Consider the following 22,538-nt stretch of genomic DNA (forward strand, 5'->3'; position numbering starts at 1 on the left):
GTCGACGATGAAGACGACGCTGGTGAAGACAGCGATGATGAAGACAACGGTGATGAAGACAACGATGATGAATCAGTTAACAGATGAATACAATGATGATGCAGTCAATGTCAATAGATCAACTTCAGTGACTTGCGATGCAGGTCGAAGAATCAAATGTCGAGACAATATATATGAAGTCGATGATAAAAGGTTGTCAAACAATAATGCAGGTGAGAAAAACGTTAGATCGTATTAAATGTTCTATTCTCACTGCTGGTGAATTAAAGTGTCGTCAATGTTGAACATCGAGAGAGTCAAAATATATCTTGCAAAACGTACAAGATGTAAATAGGTGAGCACGTCCACCGGGAATGTCCGGGGACGTAGCAGTTCAATCCTCGTTGGATACAATTTTCTAGGTACAATAATCGACACAATAGCAGCATGTGTGTATACCAATATTAAAACAGCTCACTGATTCCCGCACAGGAAAATCAGAAGAGCGCCAATCAACTACAGCGCGATTGGTTCAAAACAAGCGCACATGTATGTTAATAAGGCACGTGATCTAAATACTTATGAATAAATACGCGTACATCTACAGTATGTTAATTGGTCATGTGATCAAAATACTAATGAATAAACATCGTTATATAATAAATCGAGTTAAAACCAGTTCTGAGGACATGGCGTAATACCAAATCCTCGAACTCTCAATGACTTCTAAAGCGGCCATTTTGGATTAAAAACACAATATGTATACCAGTGAATTATAAATGAATGCACTGTAACATTTGTCGCTACACATACATTAACGATATGACAAGGTGAATAAAAAGAATGTAATGTTTAGACAAGGGATGGAAACAAACAAAGCTACAGAATATAGAACACAAAAAAATATTCACACACACGCGCGCACACCCACACACGCACACACGCACACACACACAGTCCTTAGTGGTCTATAAGCATTTGAGAATGATAAATTATTAAGATACAAAGTAGAATTATGTCAGTCTTCCAAGTAGGTACGTTTTAGATAACCTTCTAAACCTAGAAAGAGTTGGACTACTTTGTTTAATATCATCAAGCAAACTGTTCCATTCTTTGATGCTAGAGATATGGAAAGAGGTCATAGGGATGGTTATGCTAAAATTCTTGTATCATGTCTACACCCACAACAAAAAGTGATTCACCCTTACTCAAATTGATGAGTCACTGGTTTGTCCGTACAGCGAAACACTTGAAGGATCATGTGAGTCACTATGACTCAATACAAATGAGTCAAATGGTTCTACGAGACAACATCCAAGGAGACTCATTTGTATCGAGTCATAGTGACTCACATGATCCTTCAAGTGTTTCGCTGTACGGACAAACCAGTGACTCATCAATTTGAGTAAGGGTGACTCACTTTTTGTTGTGGGTGCATCATGACATAGACCCCGCTACTCCCTAGGCCTATCACACACATACCATACCATGCCAGAGTCACTGTCCACATTTGCAATGGAAAATATATCCTAAAATATCACATTTTAGCGATGTTATCGGTGGTCCCGCTACCCGAATCTGAAAAATCTACTTTGTACGCACTAAATTAAGCCTTAACTTGAGATTTATTTGTCACCCATACTGTCACGAAACAATCTTGAATTGATTCGTTTTACATCAAATAACAAGGATCTAGGAGTTTCGTTGTATAAAACAATGATGCAAGATCATGCATGTTTTCATTCGACACGGCTTCGTGCGATACAGTAGAATCTATACACCATGAACATGACTGACAATGAGAGCGGACAAAATATACAGTTCCTCAGGTAGACAAAGGAACATCCCTTCACAGCTATTATGTAAAAAGGTGAATATGCATGTGACACCTGTTCTACACATTTTTACATAATAGCAGTGAAGGGATGTTCCTTTGTCTACCTGAGGAACTGTATATTTTGTCCGCTCTCATTGTCAGTCATGTTCATAGTGATAGTTAAGTTACACACAGCCTCATCAACTCGAGTGCGGATATTGTAAAATGAACGCATGCATCATTTGTATAATAAGCCCACGAATCCAGTCATAAAAAGCATCGTTTAAAACCATATGAATAATTATGCGTACCAATTTTTCACTAGCTGCAGTCAAAACTCTTCTGAATCCAAGATATAAGATGGCGACGTCGCGTCGTCGATCGGGAATTCAAATATGGCTCGAGAATGCGCATTTTGGATGACGTAACGAAAGCATGCGCGCGCATGCATACAGCCTCACTTTCAAGTTGACTCACTTTTTTCTTCTAAAATGCTCTTATGTCGATCTTGACTCATTTTTTACGACCATGTGAGTCAGTCGAAGCATTTTGCAAATGCGTCAGCTCATGATTGACACACTGGTGAAATATAAATGAGTCAATAGAGACTCATTGGTTGTTACTAATGAGTCAATTTACACCTGACTCACGAAAATTATGCTTAAATGTGTCAAATGACTCACTTTTTGTTGTGGGTGTAGGCTATTATTATTATTATTATTATTACTATTATTATAAATAAATTCAAATTCAAATTCAGATCTGTTCATTTTATGTAGGCCTACATTTATTTTTGCTTCATTTGTTTTGTATAAAACAATTATACACGTACTTCTCTTTGTAATAAAACTATACTTCTGACACGTCTGAGAGGCCCTATGTACACATTATATATTTCAAAAGCTAAGAAGAAGAAAAAATAGAAGTACAAACCAAAAGTGCACACATTTGTTTTAATAAACAAGAAAATTAACAATGTTATAATTTGTTATGTCTCCACATCAGTTTTGAATGAAATGCTGTGTTCTATACATTTAACTTATCATGTGCCTCTGAAGTGAGGTTTTTTGAAAGGCCGGCCGAAACTCCACCGGTTTTCGCAGTGTAAATGCTCTGCATTCTTTCTCACGGAAACGAAGAATAGTTTTTACATTTATACAGATATTTCTTTTCACCCTTTCTCTTTTTGAACTTCAAAGAAAAGCATAACCTGATTAAAGATAATCTTCATCTATTCCGAAGAAAAATTATGGTCGTAGATTGATTTTTATAGTAACGAAACGACATGAAAACCAAGGTTGTAAAGGAACTCTTTAAAGCGGCTTAAAAGTTGCACTTTCTTTCGGGTAGACCCGCCATACACAAAGAAAATTCACTAACAACTGAAAATTAGAACAAATTACATATGGATGGAAAGATTTTCTCTTGAAAAACACGAATGATTTGCTAAGAAATCATATAGATATCATGGAAAGGCGTAAAATGCAATTATTCAAGACCCTTCTTAGACCCCCAAGCGCCCCCGAACGTAAGCCAAACACACGAGCGTAGCGAGCTCTGAATAGTGACATCACACACTGGACAAACGGCTCGGTACCGGAGTCGCGCGTGTATTAGTCTGCAGCTAGCCAGCCGTGTCCCGTGTGTGACGTCACAAATATTGACGCTCTACAAAGGACCGCTGAAGGCAGAAAATCTGGATCTCAAAACTAATATTTTTGAGAGTTGATTACTGCGGGCCCCAAACATATTTTGAAGAGGAGAGTTGTTGTATTTGATCAGTAAGGCTTCCCCTTCGCAATGATATGAGTTTTGCATCAATTCAAAACACTTTTGATTCTTCGTGTGTCTACTTTAATCGTGATTCGTGAACCTAACGAAACTGTGGAATTTGGAGAATAGGTTTTCAGCAAGCGTTTTGTGTTTCGCATCAAGGAAATTATGTTCATATTTTACTTTTTCGGATCCTGGCCCCCAAAATTAGGAGGAAAAAAAAAAGGGATTGTTTTGTGTTTGTGCTCAAAAAGGGAGGGGGTGTGTTGAGTAAAAATAAAAAAAACAGAGCTCCCCCTCCCCCCCCCCCCTGTTGAGCCAAACAAAACAAAATAGTGCCCACTACCCCCCCGCTTATTCGGCTGGTCGGCTAGCTGAGTCGCTGCTTAATATATTCTCACGAATTGGGGCCCCTCCCTAGCCGCCGGCTGGATCAGCCCCTGTTTATGGGAGTGAAATATGATACATTTATATTCTTGCTTTCTTCGAACTTATGCTAACAAAAATGTGTTTTTATGAAGGTTATTTCAGTTTTTATTTGTAAATGTTATACGGACACCGACCTTGGGAGGGTCAAAGGGGTTCAGCTAAAATATAAAGTCAGTCGTTAACTGTACGTCTGCGTAGTAGCAGCCCACAGCAATACCTTCTTTTTGCATCTTCATTAATTATTATATACCTCACTTAAGAAATCCAGCCATCTGATTGGTCGAAATTGCATTCATAAACTTTAACTATTCCTGTAAAATTCCCGGTAAAATTCCAAACCCATGTAATAGTTCTAAAAAATAGTTCTAAAATCCCAGTAACCATGGTTACCGGGAAAATAGTTCAGTCTTGGTGAAATACCCATAGGTTGACATGTTAAAAAATGGTCTGAGCGATCGAGGATACCGTACGTGTGCGATGAATTGGTCGGTAATTTCAATACATACAATTGAATCTCGATCGATCTTACCGACAATTTTATCTTGCATTGTTGACATGAAGACGAAAATAAACTTCCAAAAACAACATCTGCCGATAGATCTTAATCTAAGGTCGTGCCAATGCATTGCAAAAGAAGGGCCCGTTTAATGGAGCTACCGCGAAGCATCCAGCACGCGAAGCCGTTTTCAATACATTTTAATGTATAGATCAGAGAAAACTGCTAGATATGGGATAAGTACGTGCGCGATGGCCGAGCGGTCTAAGGCGGTGATTCCAGTCACATCATCGTTGGGTGCGCAAGAGATCGTATCCCATCTTCGACAAAAAAAAAAAAAAAAAATTTAGTCTACTCTGAAAGATACACTCATAAAAAATACCGTGCAGATAAACTAGATAAAGGCCAAGGTGGTGTCATAAGTTGACTCTTTTTTTTTTTTACATATAAAAGTATTAATGACTGCTTTAATATTCAAGAAATAGTTATTTTTATACGCTCTCGGGAAGGTTACAATTGGGCTATTGCCCTCGGCACGCCTCGGGCAATAGCACAATTCTAACCTTCCCTTGAGCGTATAAAAACAACTATTTCTCTCAAAGTAGTCATTAATACTATACAAGAGCATGATATATTATACAGATCGGAAATAGTACAAGAGAATTGTGTATGTAAGATGGATTATTTACAGTCATTGTATAGAATTCACAAATTTGAGAAAACTTGCTGATTATCGAAGGTATTCCATAATCTCTCCCCCCCCCCCCCACCCCCCAAGGGGTTACCTCGGTTTGTCGATAGCGATGACGGAAACCTCAAACACTGTACACATGATGGTTTGTTTAATATGTTTATCAAAAACTATTTCAACAAGTGTGCCCAGACATTCAAATACAGGTATACGTCGTACATAATTTCCATTAATTCTCTTTTTTCAAAACACATTTTTTTTTTCACTTACGTCCTTTCAAAAGTTAGACTTTGTATAATGTATCATCTCAATGTATTTTGAGATTTCAACCTTCTCTTAGGAAGTAAAAAAAAAGGATTTGAATTTTGAGGAAAAGGAGAATCAATTGATAAGTCAAATGAAATCCCTATCTTGCTTACAATTGACAAATTGTATAATCACTATACTCTATGATAATAAAAGTTCGAGTTAGTAGGATGCAATGCGAAAGTAACTAAGGAGGACTGAATTATACATTTTGATATGAGTAAAATACCCTCATCTACAAACTGTCTCACTCTTTGAATTTATTAGTCTAAACGTTAATAACCTTTGACAGAAATGTGTAGGTTTCAATGATGATAGTTATTTCCATTAGGCCTTCAACTGGTTGGTAATTTTCAACCCTATTTAGATTTAAAGTGACTCGGTAACATTGTTGAAGGTTGATGAAAAAATTGCTTAATTTTTGTATAAAATGTTACTTACTATATTCCTTCTACTATACTAACCCTCTGACATGCAAAAAATCCTGAACAAATTCTCAAACCACAAAGATATCTAGGGTTTTCTTTGAAGGCGTAAATGTGAGGCACCCTCTAACAGTGATTAACAGTAAATTCTCCCAACCATTTTTGAATTTTCCCAACCGTTTTTCCATGACAAAAATACATAAAACAGGCTATAAAAATCTGTCAACACTTAACTGTCTGGAATGGAATGTAGAGCCATTTTATTGCTTTGTGACGATTTACATTCACCTAAATTGTACTTAAATTGTCCTTGTCTTGAAGCTGAACAGGCTTTGACAAGTAGCAGAATAAAAGTAGAATAATATAGTTGGGAGAATTAAGGAATAGATCAGATCAGTTTTTCCCAATTTGTACCATGAATATTCAAATAATATTCAAATTCAAATATTCAAATAATTTATTCACTCAATATAAAAAACAGACACATAGAATTGCGAATAAGCGCATACATGTATAACAAATATAAAAAGATGGACATAGCAAAATCAGTAGATGACAACACAAATAACATAAATTGAGTGGGGACAGATTAAAGATCTACTCAAAGATCTTGTGAATTCGACCCCTTAGAATAAAATAAAATTAATGATCCGTTTTCACTCAAATTTTCAGATTATCTTTAATTGTACATCTAGCATTGAAGTCACTACCTTAGCACCACTATCTCTCATCTGAACAATGTTACATAGTCCCTTTAACGTTTGTGCAGATCATAGGCGTATACGGGGAGGTGGGGCCGGGGGCTGCAGCCCACGAAAATTCAGAGGGGAACGATCATTTCATATTGAGGAAACAAAGTCCTCAACTCAATTTTAATCTAGAGTACTTTGAATACGAAATAATAGTTTGTTTGTTTTTACCGTTATTGTTTTGTTATCACTTATGCCTATAGGTCACATATAAACCGGGCCCCGTACGATGTTCCCTACCCGGCGGCTTGCCGTGGATTTAGAGACCGTACGGGAACCGTCCGATTTTCATTTCCTCACCCAGTAACTTGGCGCAAGTGAGATCTGGCAGTCTCGTAAAGATTGTCTGATATTCAGTGATGCATGCAGAATTTCAAATGAAAATGGAACCTAAATGTACTGGGAGGATAACTCTATCAAGACATATCATGAAACTCATAATTAAATATTCATACTTCAAACAATACAACTTTTAAAAAATGGGACATTTTTTTCTGACTCACTCTGTATGTGTCCTCTGTTATATATCCGCACCTCCTGTATTTAAATCTGCGTTGTACATTTCGAGATGCCGCCGTGAGGGACCCGCACGGGCAATGTTCATTTTAAGTGGCCCCGGACGGCAGACGCCTTTTGCTGTGCATATCACCCGGGGCTCTTGAGGGGCCCGTGAGGGCGCCGTAGACGTGCGGAACCCATGAGCACCGCAAGGCGCCCGTAAAGATTTTTCATGAGAATTAACCCCCAAAATCGTGAGGGGCCCGTCCGGGCACCGTCCGGAGCCCGAATGGGACCCGTAAGGTGCCCTACGGGTCCTTTACGGGCTTTCTACGGCCTAACGGTCAGATAAAAACCACGGGAGAATTGGGAGCAGCCAACTCAGCACCACGGCACACGTACGGCTAAAAAAACTGTCCCGGCGCCCGTAGGAACTTTACGGCAACCGGCCGGACACCGGCCGAAAATTCCCGAAATGTCCGTTTTTACTCGCCGTACGGGCCCCGGAGTGTATACGTGAAAGCCCCATTACTAGGCTCGCTCAAGAAACCGTGAAGTGCTCGAATATGTTATAAAATACATTTTGAAGACGTAGTAACAGTTTGACCCATAATACATAGAGATATTTCCGCTCGCTTAGAAACCAGCTAGATACCTTGTTATTTGGAAAACGGTGTCAGCCCCTTCTTCGTGCGAAAATGTGCCTAAATACATCTGTGGTTGATCAACATGTACAAAGGGTAAACCAATAAGTTCTCGCGGCCACAATGGAATTCCACGGGTGCGATAGACAACAGGGGGCTGCAATCTACAAGCCCAGCTTTTCAGCAGTCCCCTCCACGACCAACCTAGCTGTTTTATATGCCCGTTGTACACTGTGGACCAATTACAAATATATTGTTAAGTCTCATTGTTTTACTATGTACAATGCAATCACATGTACTTTATTTATTTTGTTGGAAATGGAAATAAACGAAATGAAAAAATAGTCTGTCGTATTAATCCAAATCTAATGAATTAAATTGAATTTGTTAAACCATATCGTCGCTGTTTTCACGAAGTGACGGTAGTGAAAAAAAATTGCATTCACTTTGCATTATACGCGTCACGCTCGGAAATAAAACAGTGCACCATTGCCACATTTGCATGTGCAATCATATATGTAATGGTTTTGCGTTTTTCATTATATAATATATATATATATATATGTATATATATATATAATAAAATGCGCTTTGATTATTATATATATATATATATATATATAATATATAATGGGTTCGTGAATTTTTATCATTTATAAAAAAATGAAGAGGGGGGTCGTTATTATTGATAAATAATGAAATTGGGATTTTGTCATTATTTATGAATAAGATGTGAATTGTAATTATTCATCAACAATAGCAATTACATATTTTAAATAATGATAATATTTGTCATTATATATAAGTAATGAAGATGTCATTTGTAGTTGTCTGTAAAAGTAATAGCAATTATATATCAATAATGAAATGTAATTTGTCATTATTTATAAATAATGGAAATGTGAATTGTAATTGAATGCAGTATGAATTGTAATTATTTATGAACAATACAAATTGGTTAAGAATTATTTACAAATAAAAATGTTCATTTAATTGCATGATATGTAAATAATGGTCATTATTTGTTAAATAATGACTATATCACATATAATTTGAAATTCTTCTGCCGGTTCATACTTTTTCATTTTGTATATAGTTTTTATACGTTATAGACATTCTACAAATTTATTGTTAGTTTCCTCTTCTTCCTCCTCCTCTTTTTCTTCTTCTCCTTCTTCTTTTTCTTCTTGTACTTATTATCATTTCTATCATCAGTTTAATGTTGTTATTATTATTATCTTTAAAAAGTAATTATTTGTATTTTCTTATCTGTCTGTAAATATTACTATTTTAACTTATCATTTTGCACATGTCTGTAGGAGACCCCACTGGCACAATAAGCTCTTGAGCTTTCGTTGGTTATCCTGTTCAAGCTGACTTAATTTTGATCTGTTATTATTGTATATTGTTGTATGTTGGAAGCTTGTCGAATAAAAATCAATCAATCAATCAATCAATTTGCCTTTATAATAATTCTACAATTGGCGCCTCATACTCGTGGAGGCATGCGCAGCTTTGAGAAAAAGAATAGCCTTAGAATAGAATAGGCTTAGTCTCTCAGAGTCAATCCATATTTTGAAGATAACCGCCCTTGGCGAATATTGCAATGCTAATTTCCATTTATGTCTGTTTTTCTGAACCAAAATAAACCAATTCTTAGACGCTTGATTTAATTATCTAGCGATACCTATCCATCAAAAAAATATAAAATCGTCTTTAATCTCTCATAATATTTATATGGTACTGAATATATAGACTACGGTTTAGCTCGCTGACGTCATGACATCCATCTTGAATTTTCAGTGAACTGAGAGCGACGAACCCCTTATGCTGCCGAAAATCGGAAGGGGATTCACCTATTTCCAACGATCTGAAACTGCACCGAAAGAGTTTCGAGCTCTGAAGTTGGAGTAGGAATGAAAGAGATGAATGACTTTGGTTTTCAGTGTTACATAAAACAAGCTAAGAGCTATTTTTTCTCGAATTTGACCGACTGTTGGTAAAGGTTGTATACCTACGAGTACGAGAGAAGGGTGAGTGAGCAGCAGGTTAAATAAATGGTCTTCCCGTGCATTTATAATGCGATCGCGCATGTCTGTACTGTACGTAACTCGATCCAGGAAGCTCCTACACCGGCGCCGCAGGCGTGTACGTAGACTAGTACGTGGCTTGTTTTTTAGAAACTTTCTCGACTCCCGATTCGATATCGATGTAATAACAGTAAAAATATTAACAAACAAATTAGAGCTGCTCTGGAACCTAGTTTTTGCCATTTATAGTTCATGCATTCTGATGATATCGATTTACCCAAAATGGCACATCATACCATGGCAACAAGCACAACCATGACAACAACGGTTCGTCATATTTTTGAGAAGCATGTTGAATCCACATTGCTGCTGGTCGAAATACATCGCTGCAAAATATGCAACTTTTACTCATCGCACAGCGGGGTCATGCGTGATCATGTAAGGAGCTCCCACGTCACAATGGCCAGCGAGGAAAAAGATTTTGCCAACATTTCGGAAGAATCTTCGCAGCAACAAGACCCCGATACACCACTGAAAATTGTATTGAATGATATACAGAACTTGCAGTGTTTGAAATCTATTCCAAAAGATCAAGTTGTCTTGAAAATGTTATGTAACTCGAGAACCAATGATTGTGGTGTGTTGCAGCCTCAGCAAACTGAGAAAGAGGTTGATGGTTCTGAAATGGATCTGGCAAGATTTTATGACTTTCTCATCACGGAAAGTAAATTGTGCATAAGTGAAAAATCATCAAAGGAAGCAACAAGTCATTTGGGAGGAGATACTATTGAAAGAAGGAAACAAATTAAAGTGCAAGCCTTGTCCCCCAAAGTAAAAAGTGACAAGGCAAATTCAGATATAGGGAGGACCAGGAAAGATGGTTTGAGGGATTTGAGAACCAAGGTGGAAAAGAAAGAGGAAGATACTTCGATCGCAGCATCTGCCATCAAACTCGACTTTAACAGGGCGTATGAATCGATGATGGCAGCAGCGAAACTCAGAAGCGAGACAGTGGAAGAAAAGGGTACAGAGAAAGGAGCAGGCTGGATTCCGGAAATGCCGATCGTTGACAAGTCCCTGTCATCGGGTGTAGCGGTGAGCGAGGGTCAGGCTCCTGGATCCGACACTGGCCAAGACTTGCCACCTCACGTTTCTTCAGAACCTGAAGCGATGTCCGAAGAGACGGAGAATGTTGAGAGTTTAAAGCAGGAGAAGAATCCTCCTCAAGGCAGCCAGACCATAGTGGCCAACTCAGATCCATTACCTAGGACATCAACAGATGAAGACATGGCAACATCATCATTGGACAAAGATCAAGGACAAACCCCAGAGGATGGTCCCCGACCAGCCCCGCAGACATTGCCCCTGGTGATGTTGGAAGGGTCCAAGCTCTACGGCAGCGTGGACTTCCAAGCGATAGCTCAACGAGCCTCACAGTCCAACCCCGAAGCCACCACTATCACGGTTGTGCAGCACACCGGTGGTAGTCGCCCACCTACGACCATCCACTTCAAGAAGAGCCTCAAGAGCGAGGCTATAATTCCGACTGGAGAATCGCTCGGTATCGAATCGCCCTTCTTGCGTAAAGAATACACAGGTTCCAAGATCTTCGCTTGCAAGGAGTGCCACTCTCGGTACAAGACGGCCAACGAGCTTGAGCGACATGTTGTCAAGAAGCACCAGAAAAAGAAAAGTTACCTCTGTGAGATCTGCGGCGATGCCCTCGCGACTCGCTCCGGGATGAAAATCCACATCATGCGCAAGCACGCCGACACCAAGGTCCTCACTTGCAACGTCTGTGACTACATGACGCGATCATCAGCAAGGCTTACGATTCATCAGAAGAAACACAGCAAGCAAACGTCAGAGTTCCACTGCGTACCTTGTAAGAAGAGTTTCGTGACGGCCTCCAAGCTCCAGCAGCATAAACACTCGCCAATGCACAAGAACGCTGTGGACCCGATTATCTGCGAGCATTGTGGGTATGTCACCAAGAAGAGGGATAACTTCCTGGTTCACATCAGGAAGCACACTGGGGAGAAGCCGTATCGTTGTAATCACTGTAACTACGCCGCTGCTGATGGGAGCACTCTCAAGGTAAATTAGGCTTCAGTACCTATCTTTCTTAAAGGGACCGTTTAACAATGTTAAATCTGAGATGCATGGCCCTAACGTGTTATCAGTGTCTGTGATATGGTGTTATATTAAAGATCTAAACAAAATTGCGCTTCAAAATGATCAAAAAGTGCCTCAAAAAGTAAAAACCGTTGAGTGACCGGTTTTACCATACTCGTTTTCCCCGATAGACTGTAGTGTTATGAAAACCGTTGGGCAAACGCAAAATTTGATTTCGATTTTCAATCATAAATATCTTGATAATCAGACAGCCGATCGGCTTGTAAAAGTTATTGGGTTCCTGACTGACCTAAAGGTTTATAGTTATCATTGCAGCATGAGCTAAATCAAGGATTTTTTTAAAGGATCTAAGACAAAGTTACCAGATCCCTTTAAGTTCCCAGCGAATTGCCCTTACCCCTTCATACTCTTAGTATTTCAATGCCCCTCGCAAGCCAATTAGTCTGCTCCTTTCTATCAATTAGCTGCTTTACCTTTGGAATTAAATCATCCTCTCTATATGATGTTACGATGTAGAAGAATATTGATGTTGATTATTAAAGAGTAAGACAGGGTCTGTTAATGTTATCTTTGAATATTAGGGGAAGCCGGGAAGTTAATACAAGTATCTTGGGAGTTGGGACTCTTGACTGCAATTGATCAAGTGTACAAAGATATCTTAAATTCCCTTTATTTAACAAACAGACCAGTTTACTAGTTTTATTTTTAGAAATTAAACCTTCATGCCTTTGTTTAAAAAAATATCTTTATGTAAATAATATGTACATGTAGATGTACAGTCAAACCTGAAACCTGTCTATTGAGCCCATCCATGGGAAACAGGAATATTGGGCACTGTAGACAGGTGGCCTTTCTAGACAGGTTCTACAACACAGGCTCCTTCCTAGAGGGAGACAAACTAACGTAGTGTAATAGGTGACCACTATTAGACAGGTGGCCTTCATGAATAGGCAGCCACTAAGACAGGTTTAAAGATAAAGTTGAGTTCTGGTCATGCGATTGCAATATGAAAGAAAAGGTGTTGAATGGATCAGAAAAAGTTGATCATGTAGCATGTAAGTATTGGTGTGTACTGCAAGGTTCTGGAGTCATCAAAATGATAATAAATTTGGCCCAGTCTTGGTATTAACAAGCACTGTACACAGAGAGATGTACATGTATGTGGGACTACACAAATGGTGTCAGGGCTACTAACCTTGATTTCTTTCTATGCTCATTACCCAGCCAGTATACATTTTCTACCAAAATTGATTTGCAAATGACATTTATTTGTAATCTTGAACATTCAGTGTAAGTATCGTTTGATTCTGTGAGAATTCTTTTTTGTTTTTTTTACCAGAACTCAAGTTTATCTTTAACTTTATTTGGCTTGTTGATTTTCTCTCTTTTTTATCTTAAATAAAGCGTCATGTGATGGCCCGTCATTCTTCCATCAGACCATTTCGCTGCTCCCAGTGCCAGTTCTCTTGTGTGGACAAGAAAGGGCTGACGGTACATCTGCGAAAACACACGGGTAAGAAGCTTGATAAAGAAACTGAAATGCTCTATAACCAGGGGGTGTTTCACAAAGATCCTAAGTTGAACTTAACTCTAATTTAAGTTGGACTTTGTGAAACACGCCCCAGTCTTCAGAGGTGGGAGGGGAGGGGGGGGGGGGAGGGATGATACAGAACATGAATTAAAATCCTGTTTACACTAGGGGAAAGTCTATACTTGCTTGTACTCAGACTACCACCCTACTCTTTCTTCATTACTACCTCTACTACCGCCCTACCTGCACTTAATTCCTTTCTACTTCTACCACCTTTACTACTACCCTACCTGTTCTTCCTTGACTTACTTGACTTAGGTGCATAGGACGGTGTGTCCCCTTGCTCCCCTACGAGAAATCATGCTCCAGTCTGATCTGCCCTGGGCTCGTTGCTCTGCCTCTTGTGTGGATAATCCCACATCGCATTGAACCTGGTCCTTCCATCTCTTTGGAGGGCGTCCCCGTGGTCTGCGTCCATTAAAGTCATTTTGGAATGCTTGGTATGGTAGGCGGTGATGCGGCATGCGTAAAACATGGCCAAACCATTTCAAGCGACGTTTGGTTATTTCCTCGCACATGGTGCTTGGGACATTCAGTCTCTGCCTGATCGCATCGTTCCTTATCTTGTCCATTAGGTGAACTCCAAGGATGGTCCGGAGACACCTCATTTCAAATACCTCAAGCTTATTTCTATCAGACTTTCGGAGAGTCCAGGATTCTGCTCCATATGTGGCAATAGGGAGGATAAGTGCTCTGTAGATCCTGACTTTGAGTCTCCTAGAAATATCTTGGTTGGACCAGATGGCACTTTTCAGTCTTCTGAAAATGGATGACATTGATCATTTATGAGTATAAATTCATGTTAATAAGATTAATATAGATGCAAGAATGCTTAATTTCCGTAATGATGCATGGGAAATATTTGCTAATTTGAACCCGATGATACTTGTATAAGGAAGAGCAGCATTCAGGGGGGCGTTTCACAAAACTTGTCATCAGTGACAATTGACAGTTTTTGTTATAAGCTACTGAAATCCTTGCTTCTGATTGGTTATCAGCAGATTTGTCACTGAATTTTATCATTTGTCTTTGAAAAAAGACTTTGTGTACACAGGTCTCATTTCCTGCAAGAAGTCAAGATTTGTATACCTGTTAATAAAGAATTTTCCTCTTTTCTTTTTTTAACATATCCCAAACTAAATAGGTGAGAGACCATTCCTTTGCGACCTTTGCCCCTATGCTGCTAAACGAAGTGGCGCCCTCACTGTTCACCGGAGGACACATTTCCATGACAACAAGACGTCCGTACCCAGTCCTAAAGACGATCTGACAATCGATGGTGGCACAGAGTTAAGTGACCTTTGACCTTGTGTCACAATCATTACAGTGTCATTTATTGATTTACAAACCTAAACTGATTTTGAAGCTCAAATGACTGAGTTAATTGTTGGACAGTTTAGCATGATTACATGCTCAAATATCTCTTTAGAGCTCTCCCTCTTGCATACACCCTCTCTGTCTATTTTACTCTATTCTCTCTTTTACTCTCTGTCTATATGGCATCTTTGTTTTAAAAAAATGATTCCTTTTTTTTGTCCTACTCCATTTCTTGGCCCCTATTTTTGTCGGTGTGTTTGCCTCTCCCTCTATAGCTCCTTTTCTCTAGAGCTGTGACAATCTCCAGTCTCTCCTGAGGGTTCCTTGTTCAATTGTGATAATTACCTGATTTAAATCGGTTTCCCGATTTTTTTTATTTTTTCCTGATTTTTACCAGATTTTTTTTTACCCAATTTTTTTTCTTTCCCAATTTTATCCCGGTTTTCCCGATATTCCATATTCTTCCCTATTTTCCCTATTTTCCCCATTTTTCCCCCAATTTCGTTACGCAAAAGGGGGGGGGGATTTTGTTGGATTCCCTTTTTTTTGTCTTCCCGAATCCTTTTTTTTTTTTGCTCAAGGAGGGCGTGGTTGAGGGGAAAAAAAACCCCTATTTTTTCTTTAGTGCTCACTATCACCCCTGAATCTGTATCCTATGTTCATACCAGTAATCCTCCTTCACCACTCCACTCTATACACTCTCTCCCATGTTCCCCATAAGCACAGTCAAACCTGCTTTAGCGACCACCTGTCTATAAAGACCACATTGCTTGTTTCCCTTGAAAGTGGTTTCTCATTGAAACCTGTACTAAAGGAACCTGTAAATAGAGACAACCTGCTTATAAAGACAACTTTTTCTTGTTTCCCTTGAGTTGTCTTTGTATACAGGGGGGCGTTGCACAGAGACTAAGATTAACTTTAAGTTGAACTTAACTATGGCAGGCCGTTCATGCCACTAGTTCCTCTTACCATTTACGGCATTGGTTTCTCAAGGTATGTACAAATCTTGGTCACAAATGTACATAATTTACCTTTTTGATAGTTCATTATTGAAGGAAAAAAATAGTATCTAAAGATCATAATTGAAAGACCAATGGTGAGAGCAACTAGTGGCATGAATGGCCTGCCATAGTTAAGTCCAACTTAAAGTCGATCTTAGTCTTTGTGAAACGCCCCCCCCCCCCCCTTCTATATACAAAGACAACTCAAGGGAAACAAGAAAAAGTTGTCTTTATAAGCAGGTTGTCTCTATTTACAGGTTCCTTTAGTACATGTTTCAATGAGAAACCACTTTCAAGGGAAACAAGCAATGTGTGTGAAACACCCCCAGGGACTCGTTTCACAAAGCTTTTTTTCTATGACAAATGACAAAAATCAGTGACAAATCCACTGATAACCAATCAGAAAGCAAGGTTTTCAGTTGCTTACTACAAAAACCGTCATTTCTCACTGATGACAAGTTTTGTGAAACGGGTCCCAGGTTTCACTGTAATTTCTAATGCGATGTCTCCAACTTCCTCTTCCTTTCTGCAGGTTGCTTCATATGTGGACATCAGTGACCTACCCATAACCCATGTGCCTTTGACGTCCTTGTCTCCTAACAGGAACTACCCAGCTCAGTTATCAACACATGTAAGAAATCTTAGGCTTCCTGAGTCTATTGGTCATTTTTTGTTTTAAGTCACACGGTCCTATCGTGCCTGTTGGTCCCCCATGATCCTCTTTTTCCTAGGTTAATTGAGAGCTGAGATAGTGAGATAGCCACCTGTCACAGTGACCTCGCTGGCTCACTGGGTGGTCTAATCCTTTCTGGCTGAAGTACAGCCGGCCTTTAAAGGGGGGGGGGGGGGGGAGTAAAGTAGGAACTTTCTTGTAGGAGGAACTACCCAGCACAGTTATCAACATATGTAAAAAATCTTAGGCTTCCTGAGTCTATTGGTGGAATTTTTTAAAAGGGGAATGATGAGGGGGGGGGGGGGGGGGGGGTGGGGGGGGGGGGATAAGTTTCTTATTAGGCCTATACCCCACTCCCTTGTCAAGAGAAAGCCTCCAGAGATCTTTGATCTACTGACCACATTCTTTTCAACACTCTGACACCTTAAATGTTGGAAATAAGTTTCATTTCATCCGTTTTATTATTGGGGCGTCATTTCACAAAATTTCATTAGTAAAACTTTGCCGACATCCCATTGAAAGGGGTACCAATTCAAATACAGGTGTTTCAATGAGATGTCAACCGTGTCAACCAAGTCTAATTTCTCTTGATCTAACTTCCATGAATCTTTTTCAGACTCCAGCCTCATCCGATCTCACCTCACTACCTAGTAGCCATCAAGGAATGCCATCCAACCAGTCTGCCACAGCTTCTGTCCAGGTCTGTAAACCCTTTCATTACATTTGCTCAAATTTTGATTTTAATTTAAAGGTAAAGACCAGTATTGGAAACGCCCCAATTTCAAAAAATTAAATGGAAGCCCTTATTACCAATCATGTGAAAGAATATGTTTTGACTAATACATGATAACAATTTTGCCGGGAAACCGCCTACTAATTGATATATTTGGTAAATTAGTTTATCTATTGGTATGTGATAGATAAAGGCACGTGTCGCGCACATGTGCGTAGTCCCATATACATCTTTCTGTGTACAGTGCTTGTAACTTTACCAAGACTGGGCCGAATTTCTTAACATTTTGATGATTCTAGAACCTTGCAGTACACAATAATACTTATATGCTAGATGATCAACCTTTTCTGATCGATTCCACTACGTTTCTTTCACAATGCAATCGCATGACCATAACTGGTCTTTACCTTTAAGCTACATGTAGCACTTAAAGGGACCGTTTAACAATGTTAAATCTGAGATGCATGTCCTTACGTGTTATCAGTGTCTGTGGTATGGTGTAATATTGAAGCCCTAAAAAAATTGCGCTTCAAAATGATCATGAACTCATGAAGTGCCTCAGAAAAGTAAAAACTTTGAGTGACCGGTTTCACCATACTCATGTTTCCCAACAGACACTAGTGTTATAAAAACCGTTAGGAAAACGCAAAATGAAATTTCGATAACCAATCATAAATATCTTGATAATCAGACAGGTGAACAGCTTGTAAAAGTCATTGGATTCCTAACTGACCAAAAGGTTTATAACTATGATGGCAGCATGAGCTACATGTAAATCCAGGATTTTTGTTTCAGAATCTGAGACAATATTACCAAGTCACTTTAATACCTCTATGATGTCTCTAAGAGCTTTACAGGACCAAGATTGTCCCCAGGGCCTTACTTGTGTAGTTTGGTCTTCCGAGATGTGCCCCCTAAAAGCCCCAGTTCAAATCTTAGATCAAAGGCAACGGGGAACATGTACATGTACATGTCATAATAATTTTTTTTGCACTTCAGAGATCAGTCTGTGTAAATTTGCACCTATGAAATTGATTGCCTTTTTTAAAAATGAGAGTATTGTGAGCCAATGCGTTTATCTTTTTGCAGAACCCTGTATAGTATGTTCCTCGGCCGTGAGATGGCAAAACAATGTATGGCAATTTTTTTTTTAAATTGACTTTTTATTTTTTAACGTTAATGGCTTTTTACAAGTATAGTCCAACTCCCAATGAAATATTAAAACCTGAACCATCCTTTCAGTAAAATATGGCACTCCCCTTCTCGGATTAAAAGTAATTTTTTCGGCAAAACAACGTAAGCGGCGATATGCAGGCCCCTTCTCAGCGCGCGCCCCTTCATAACATGCGCCCATGGCAAAACAATGTAAACGGAACAGCAATACGTTGTTTTGCCATGCTCACTACTCCAATTTACAGTATAGTATAATTTACGTATAGAGACCATGGTAAAGTGAGTGTGCATGTTCACTATGCACACTTGCGCTTGCACCCGCAGTAGCACCTCCACAGACAAATGCAACTGTGCTGACGCTAACTTTGTCAAAAGTACACTTGTTTGTACACTTTCGCTATTCTGCCATCACAGCAATTTGAGATACGTTGTTTTGCCGTAGCAACTCCGTCATTGATCGAGACATATGTTCTGCCATAGCGAGTGCTCGTACGTAGTGCGGCAAAACAATGTATGTTTTAATTTATGCAAATTATTCAAATATGTGGGACTTTTGTAACATTATATTTGATTATTACCTGTATCAGACATCTGAGCAGTGGTTTTACAAAATCATATTACACTATTTTTTTAATCCTAAAAGGGCTAATCGGTGAATACGAGACTATATTCACCTTTCATGAAAAAGCCTATGGACTTTACATGTTAAAAAAGCATGAAATAAAGTCTCATATTCACCACGCCGTATTGTGTCATTTTCATTGCGCATCTTTTATGCGTACGAGAACCTGCACACTTTGCATGCACTCTCTTATCACGTAATAATCACACCAAATTGGGCACACTGTTTGCAGTGTATCAACAATTTTGTCAAGCAGCTGGATGCACAGTGCTGGTTTGACAAAGTTTTTTTCAGTTCTATGAGATTGTCATTTATATATTTGCTCTAGATGTCTTAGCTTTCGGGAGATACCACATCTCTTGCCCTCACAAGACCCATATTGCCCTTGTCTTAGACTTGGGGCAATATGAGTCTAGTTAGGGAAATATTATGTGGTATCTTTCTCAAGGCCAGTCCATATTATATAATTGTGCGTAACAATGACCGCGTTCTTCATTCTCAGTCAGAATACCCAATACTAACAAAACTGCAGATAAAACTGTACTTCTGTAGAGTTTTAAACCTGAATTACTAGAAAAGAAGCTTTGTGTAGATACATTGTTTGGCCGTAGCATGACACTCCTGTCTCCTATCAATGTACTCTCTCTCCTTTTCTCTACAGCTTTCAGCCGAAGTCATCGGTGCTCAGGAAACAGATCAGTCGGTCGGAGCTCTGTGGCAGTCAGTATCATAATGAGGTCATCGGTGCTCAGGAAACAGATCAGTCGGTCGGAGCTCTGTGGCAGTCAGTATCATAATGAGGTCATCGGTGTTCAGGAAACAGATCAGTCGGTCGAAGCTCTGTGGCAGTCAGTATCATAATGAGGTCATCGGTGCTCAGGAAACAGATCAGTCAGTCGGAGCTCTGTGGTAGTCAGTATCATAATGAGGTCATCGGTGCTCAGGAAACAGATTAGTCGGTCCGAGCTCTGTGGCAGTCAGTGTCATAATGAGGTCAAAGGTCAAGCCAAACGTCTTATTTTTGTTTCTTCCAGGAAACCAGGGAATCGTCATTTTCCTCGTACCGCAGAATTAATTGTTATGATGTTGATGTTGTTTATACTAGGTCTTATTTATTTACAGAATGGTACAAATTCTTCTTTTTAGATTGTGTATTCAAAGAAATGCTAGATTTACCTGCCTTCAAAATGATTTGACAGGATTTGAAAATGCCTGTGTCATTTTTCTGATAGTTGTTCATGCATCTACCTGAAAAATGATTGCATTCTGATAGTTGTACATGCATCAGCTACCTGACAAATGATTGCATTCTGATTGTTGTACAGGCAGCTACCTGACAAATGATTGTATTCTGATTGTTGTACAGGCATCTACCTGACAAATGATTGCATTCTGATTGTTGTACATGCATCTACCTGACAATTGATTGCATTCTGATAGTTGTACATGCATCAGCTACCTGACAAATGATTGCATTCTGATAGTTATACATGCACCTACCTGACAAATGATTGCATTCTGATAGTTGTACATACATCAGCTACCTGAAAAAATGATTGCAATCTGATTCTCAGGAAATTTTGTACAATTGATTTTGATACAAATTATGTATAGAAATAATAGTAATACATAAATGTAACAGGCTCACTTCAAATCATTAGATTAATTGCATCAGGTCGGGTGGTCGCATTTCCGGTCACACAACATTTTGTGAAAACGAAAGCGGAAGATCATGTGAAGTTGCATGTTTAGGACGGGTCCTTTCGTAGATTAGCTGTAGGGTTTTTACAGTGTCAGGTAATTAGACCAGACCATTCGTAGATGGGGGGTATTTTTCACAAACATTACCTCTGTCGTTTCGTGAGTAAAATGGCATGCTTTCACAAAAGGTCGGATAACGACTCAACGCGATGACCTGATGATTCAAAGTAAGCCATTGTCAGTAACATGGTGAATCGCATTAAAGATTCATGTAATGCGCTATATCAATGTAACATAACTTTATTAGCATTATTTTTATTATTATTACTATTATTGTTATTATGATTATCATTATTATTATTCACCATCATTATTTGTTTTATTATTATCATAATTGTTTTAACTTTTATCATTATTATTATTATCATCATTATCATTCATCATTAATTATTGTGATGATTATGATTATTATTATTTTTTAATTTACACAAATTTATCAAAAAACATGTCCATTATTTGAAATAGATATATACTCTCTTAAAAAAAAAAGGTGAATTTTCACTCTATTTTCACTTTCTTGGGAGTGACGTCCATGATCACTTGTTTAGGAGTGAATATCGATTTATATTTGAGTGCTCTCTAAGAAGAAAAGAGTGAATGTTCACTCTATTTCCACTACATTTTCACTCTCCAGAGGAGTGACGTCTGTGATCACTTGATTTTTTTAGAGAGTATATATATATATATATATGAATCACTTTCTTTCAGTTATACCTCAAACCAAACAATGTTTTTGTCAGTATTTAGGGGATGTAAGAACAATCTAAAGGCTCTTTCAGACGTGACAAACCGCTACCCTTTCAAAAATGATGACTTACGTAAAGTGTCAAGCGCTTCACATAGCTGTATCTTATACACAAAGCTCAGTGAATAGGTGCAATTCCTTTGCTGCACACAGCTACCATTCAACAAAAAGTGGGCGTTTTTCTGGCGGCGGTTTACCACGTTCTATCTGAACAAGCCTTAAAGGAAGGAAAACGTTTGATTTTTGACAAGTTTGTCAGAGGGTTACACTGTAAAGAACAAATAACAAATTAAAACATGTTTGCTATTTACTTCTGATTAGTTTCCTTTTGCAGTCTACATGTAGCTAGGCCAGCAGAGAAAAATAAGAGAAATCTTTTCTTTTTTAAGAATGTCTATCATTTCTGGTCGTGGATGATTTGTTTGTACATGTACATGCACATGTATTGTGTCCTTTGGGTGGTATTCTTTGATCGCATCAAATCACCATTATGAGGGGGAAACAAGTAAAATATTAATATTCCGCTTTTATACCGTGCGAGTAAAAAAAAAGTTTACACCTAAAAAATTGCTAATAATTTTAAAAATCATTTATGAACAGTAAATTATTATACATCTTATGAAAGGGTGTTGTATCGCAAATCATTTGGTATCATTTTTTGTGTGGTATGTGTTCACGCTTGGATGAACAGGGGGCATTGTTTGCGAGGGTGCAAAAATTGAGTTAATGAGATAGCAACCTGTCAGTGACCTTGCTGTGTGGTCTAATCCCTTCTGGCCCAGTAGTATTGACGGTCTTTAAAGATGTATGATTTGTGGTGGAAATTGAAAAATAATTTGAATAAAGGCTGTGATGTCTTTTTTTAGAAAGGATGTTTGCATGATGTACATGTGTATGTATCTTTGATGTTCGTTCATGTCAGCTCAGATACGAATAGAAGGAAAGATAGA

General features: G+C 38.6%; 1 protein-coding gene across 3 annotated transcripts; it reads left to right on the forward strand.

Moving 5' to 3' along the window:
- Positions 1-10,128: 10,128 nt before the first annotated feature.
- Positions 10,129-21,147, forward strand: LOC115918225 (zinc finger protein 711-like). Of its 3 annotated transcripts, none has more exons than XM_030995312.1 (7): positions 10,129-11,933; positions 13,377-13,485; positions 14,708-14,853; positions 16,414-16,512; positions 17,171-17,254; positions 19,744-19,755; positions 19,820-21,147. In XM_030995312.1, exons 1-7 carry the CDS (start codon positions 10,134-10,136, stop codon positions 19,877-19,879), a joined length of 2,310 nt encoding a protein of 769 aa, XP_030851172.1. In that variant the 5' UTR covers positions 10,129-10,133; the 3' UTR covers positions 19,880-21,147. The 3 variants fall into 3 exon arrangements, 2 of the variants coding, with proteins under 2 accessions (XP_030851172.1, XP_030851167.1); XR_004065979.1 differs by having other exon boundaries at positions 10,131-11,933; positions 19,744-19,947; positions 20,076-21,147; XM_030995307.1 differs by having other exon boundaries at positions 10,131-11,933; positions 19,744-21,147.
- The last annotated feature ends 1,391 nt before the right edge of the window (positions 21,148-22,538 follow it).

The sequence above is a fragment of the Strongylocentrotus purpuratus genome, unplaced genomic scaffold (genome assembly GCF_000002235.5).
Source record: "Strongylocentrotus purpuratus isolate Spur 01 unplaced genomic scaffold, Spur_5.0 spur5_contig_852, whole genome shotgun sequence".
NCBI classification, from domain to species: Eukaryota; Metazoa; Echinodermata; class Echinoidea; order Camarodonta; family Strongylocentrotidae; genus Strongylocentrotus; species Strongylocentrotus purpuratus.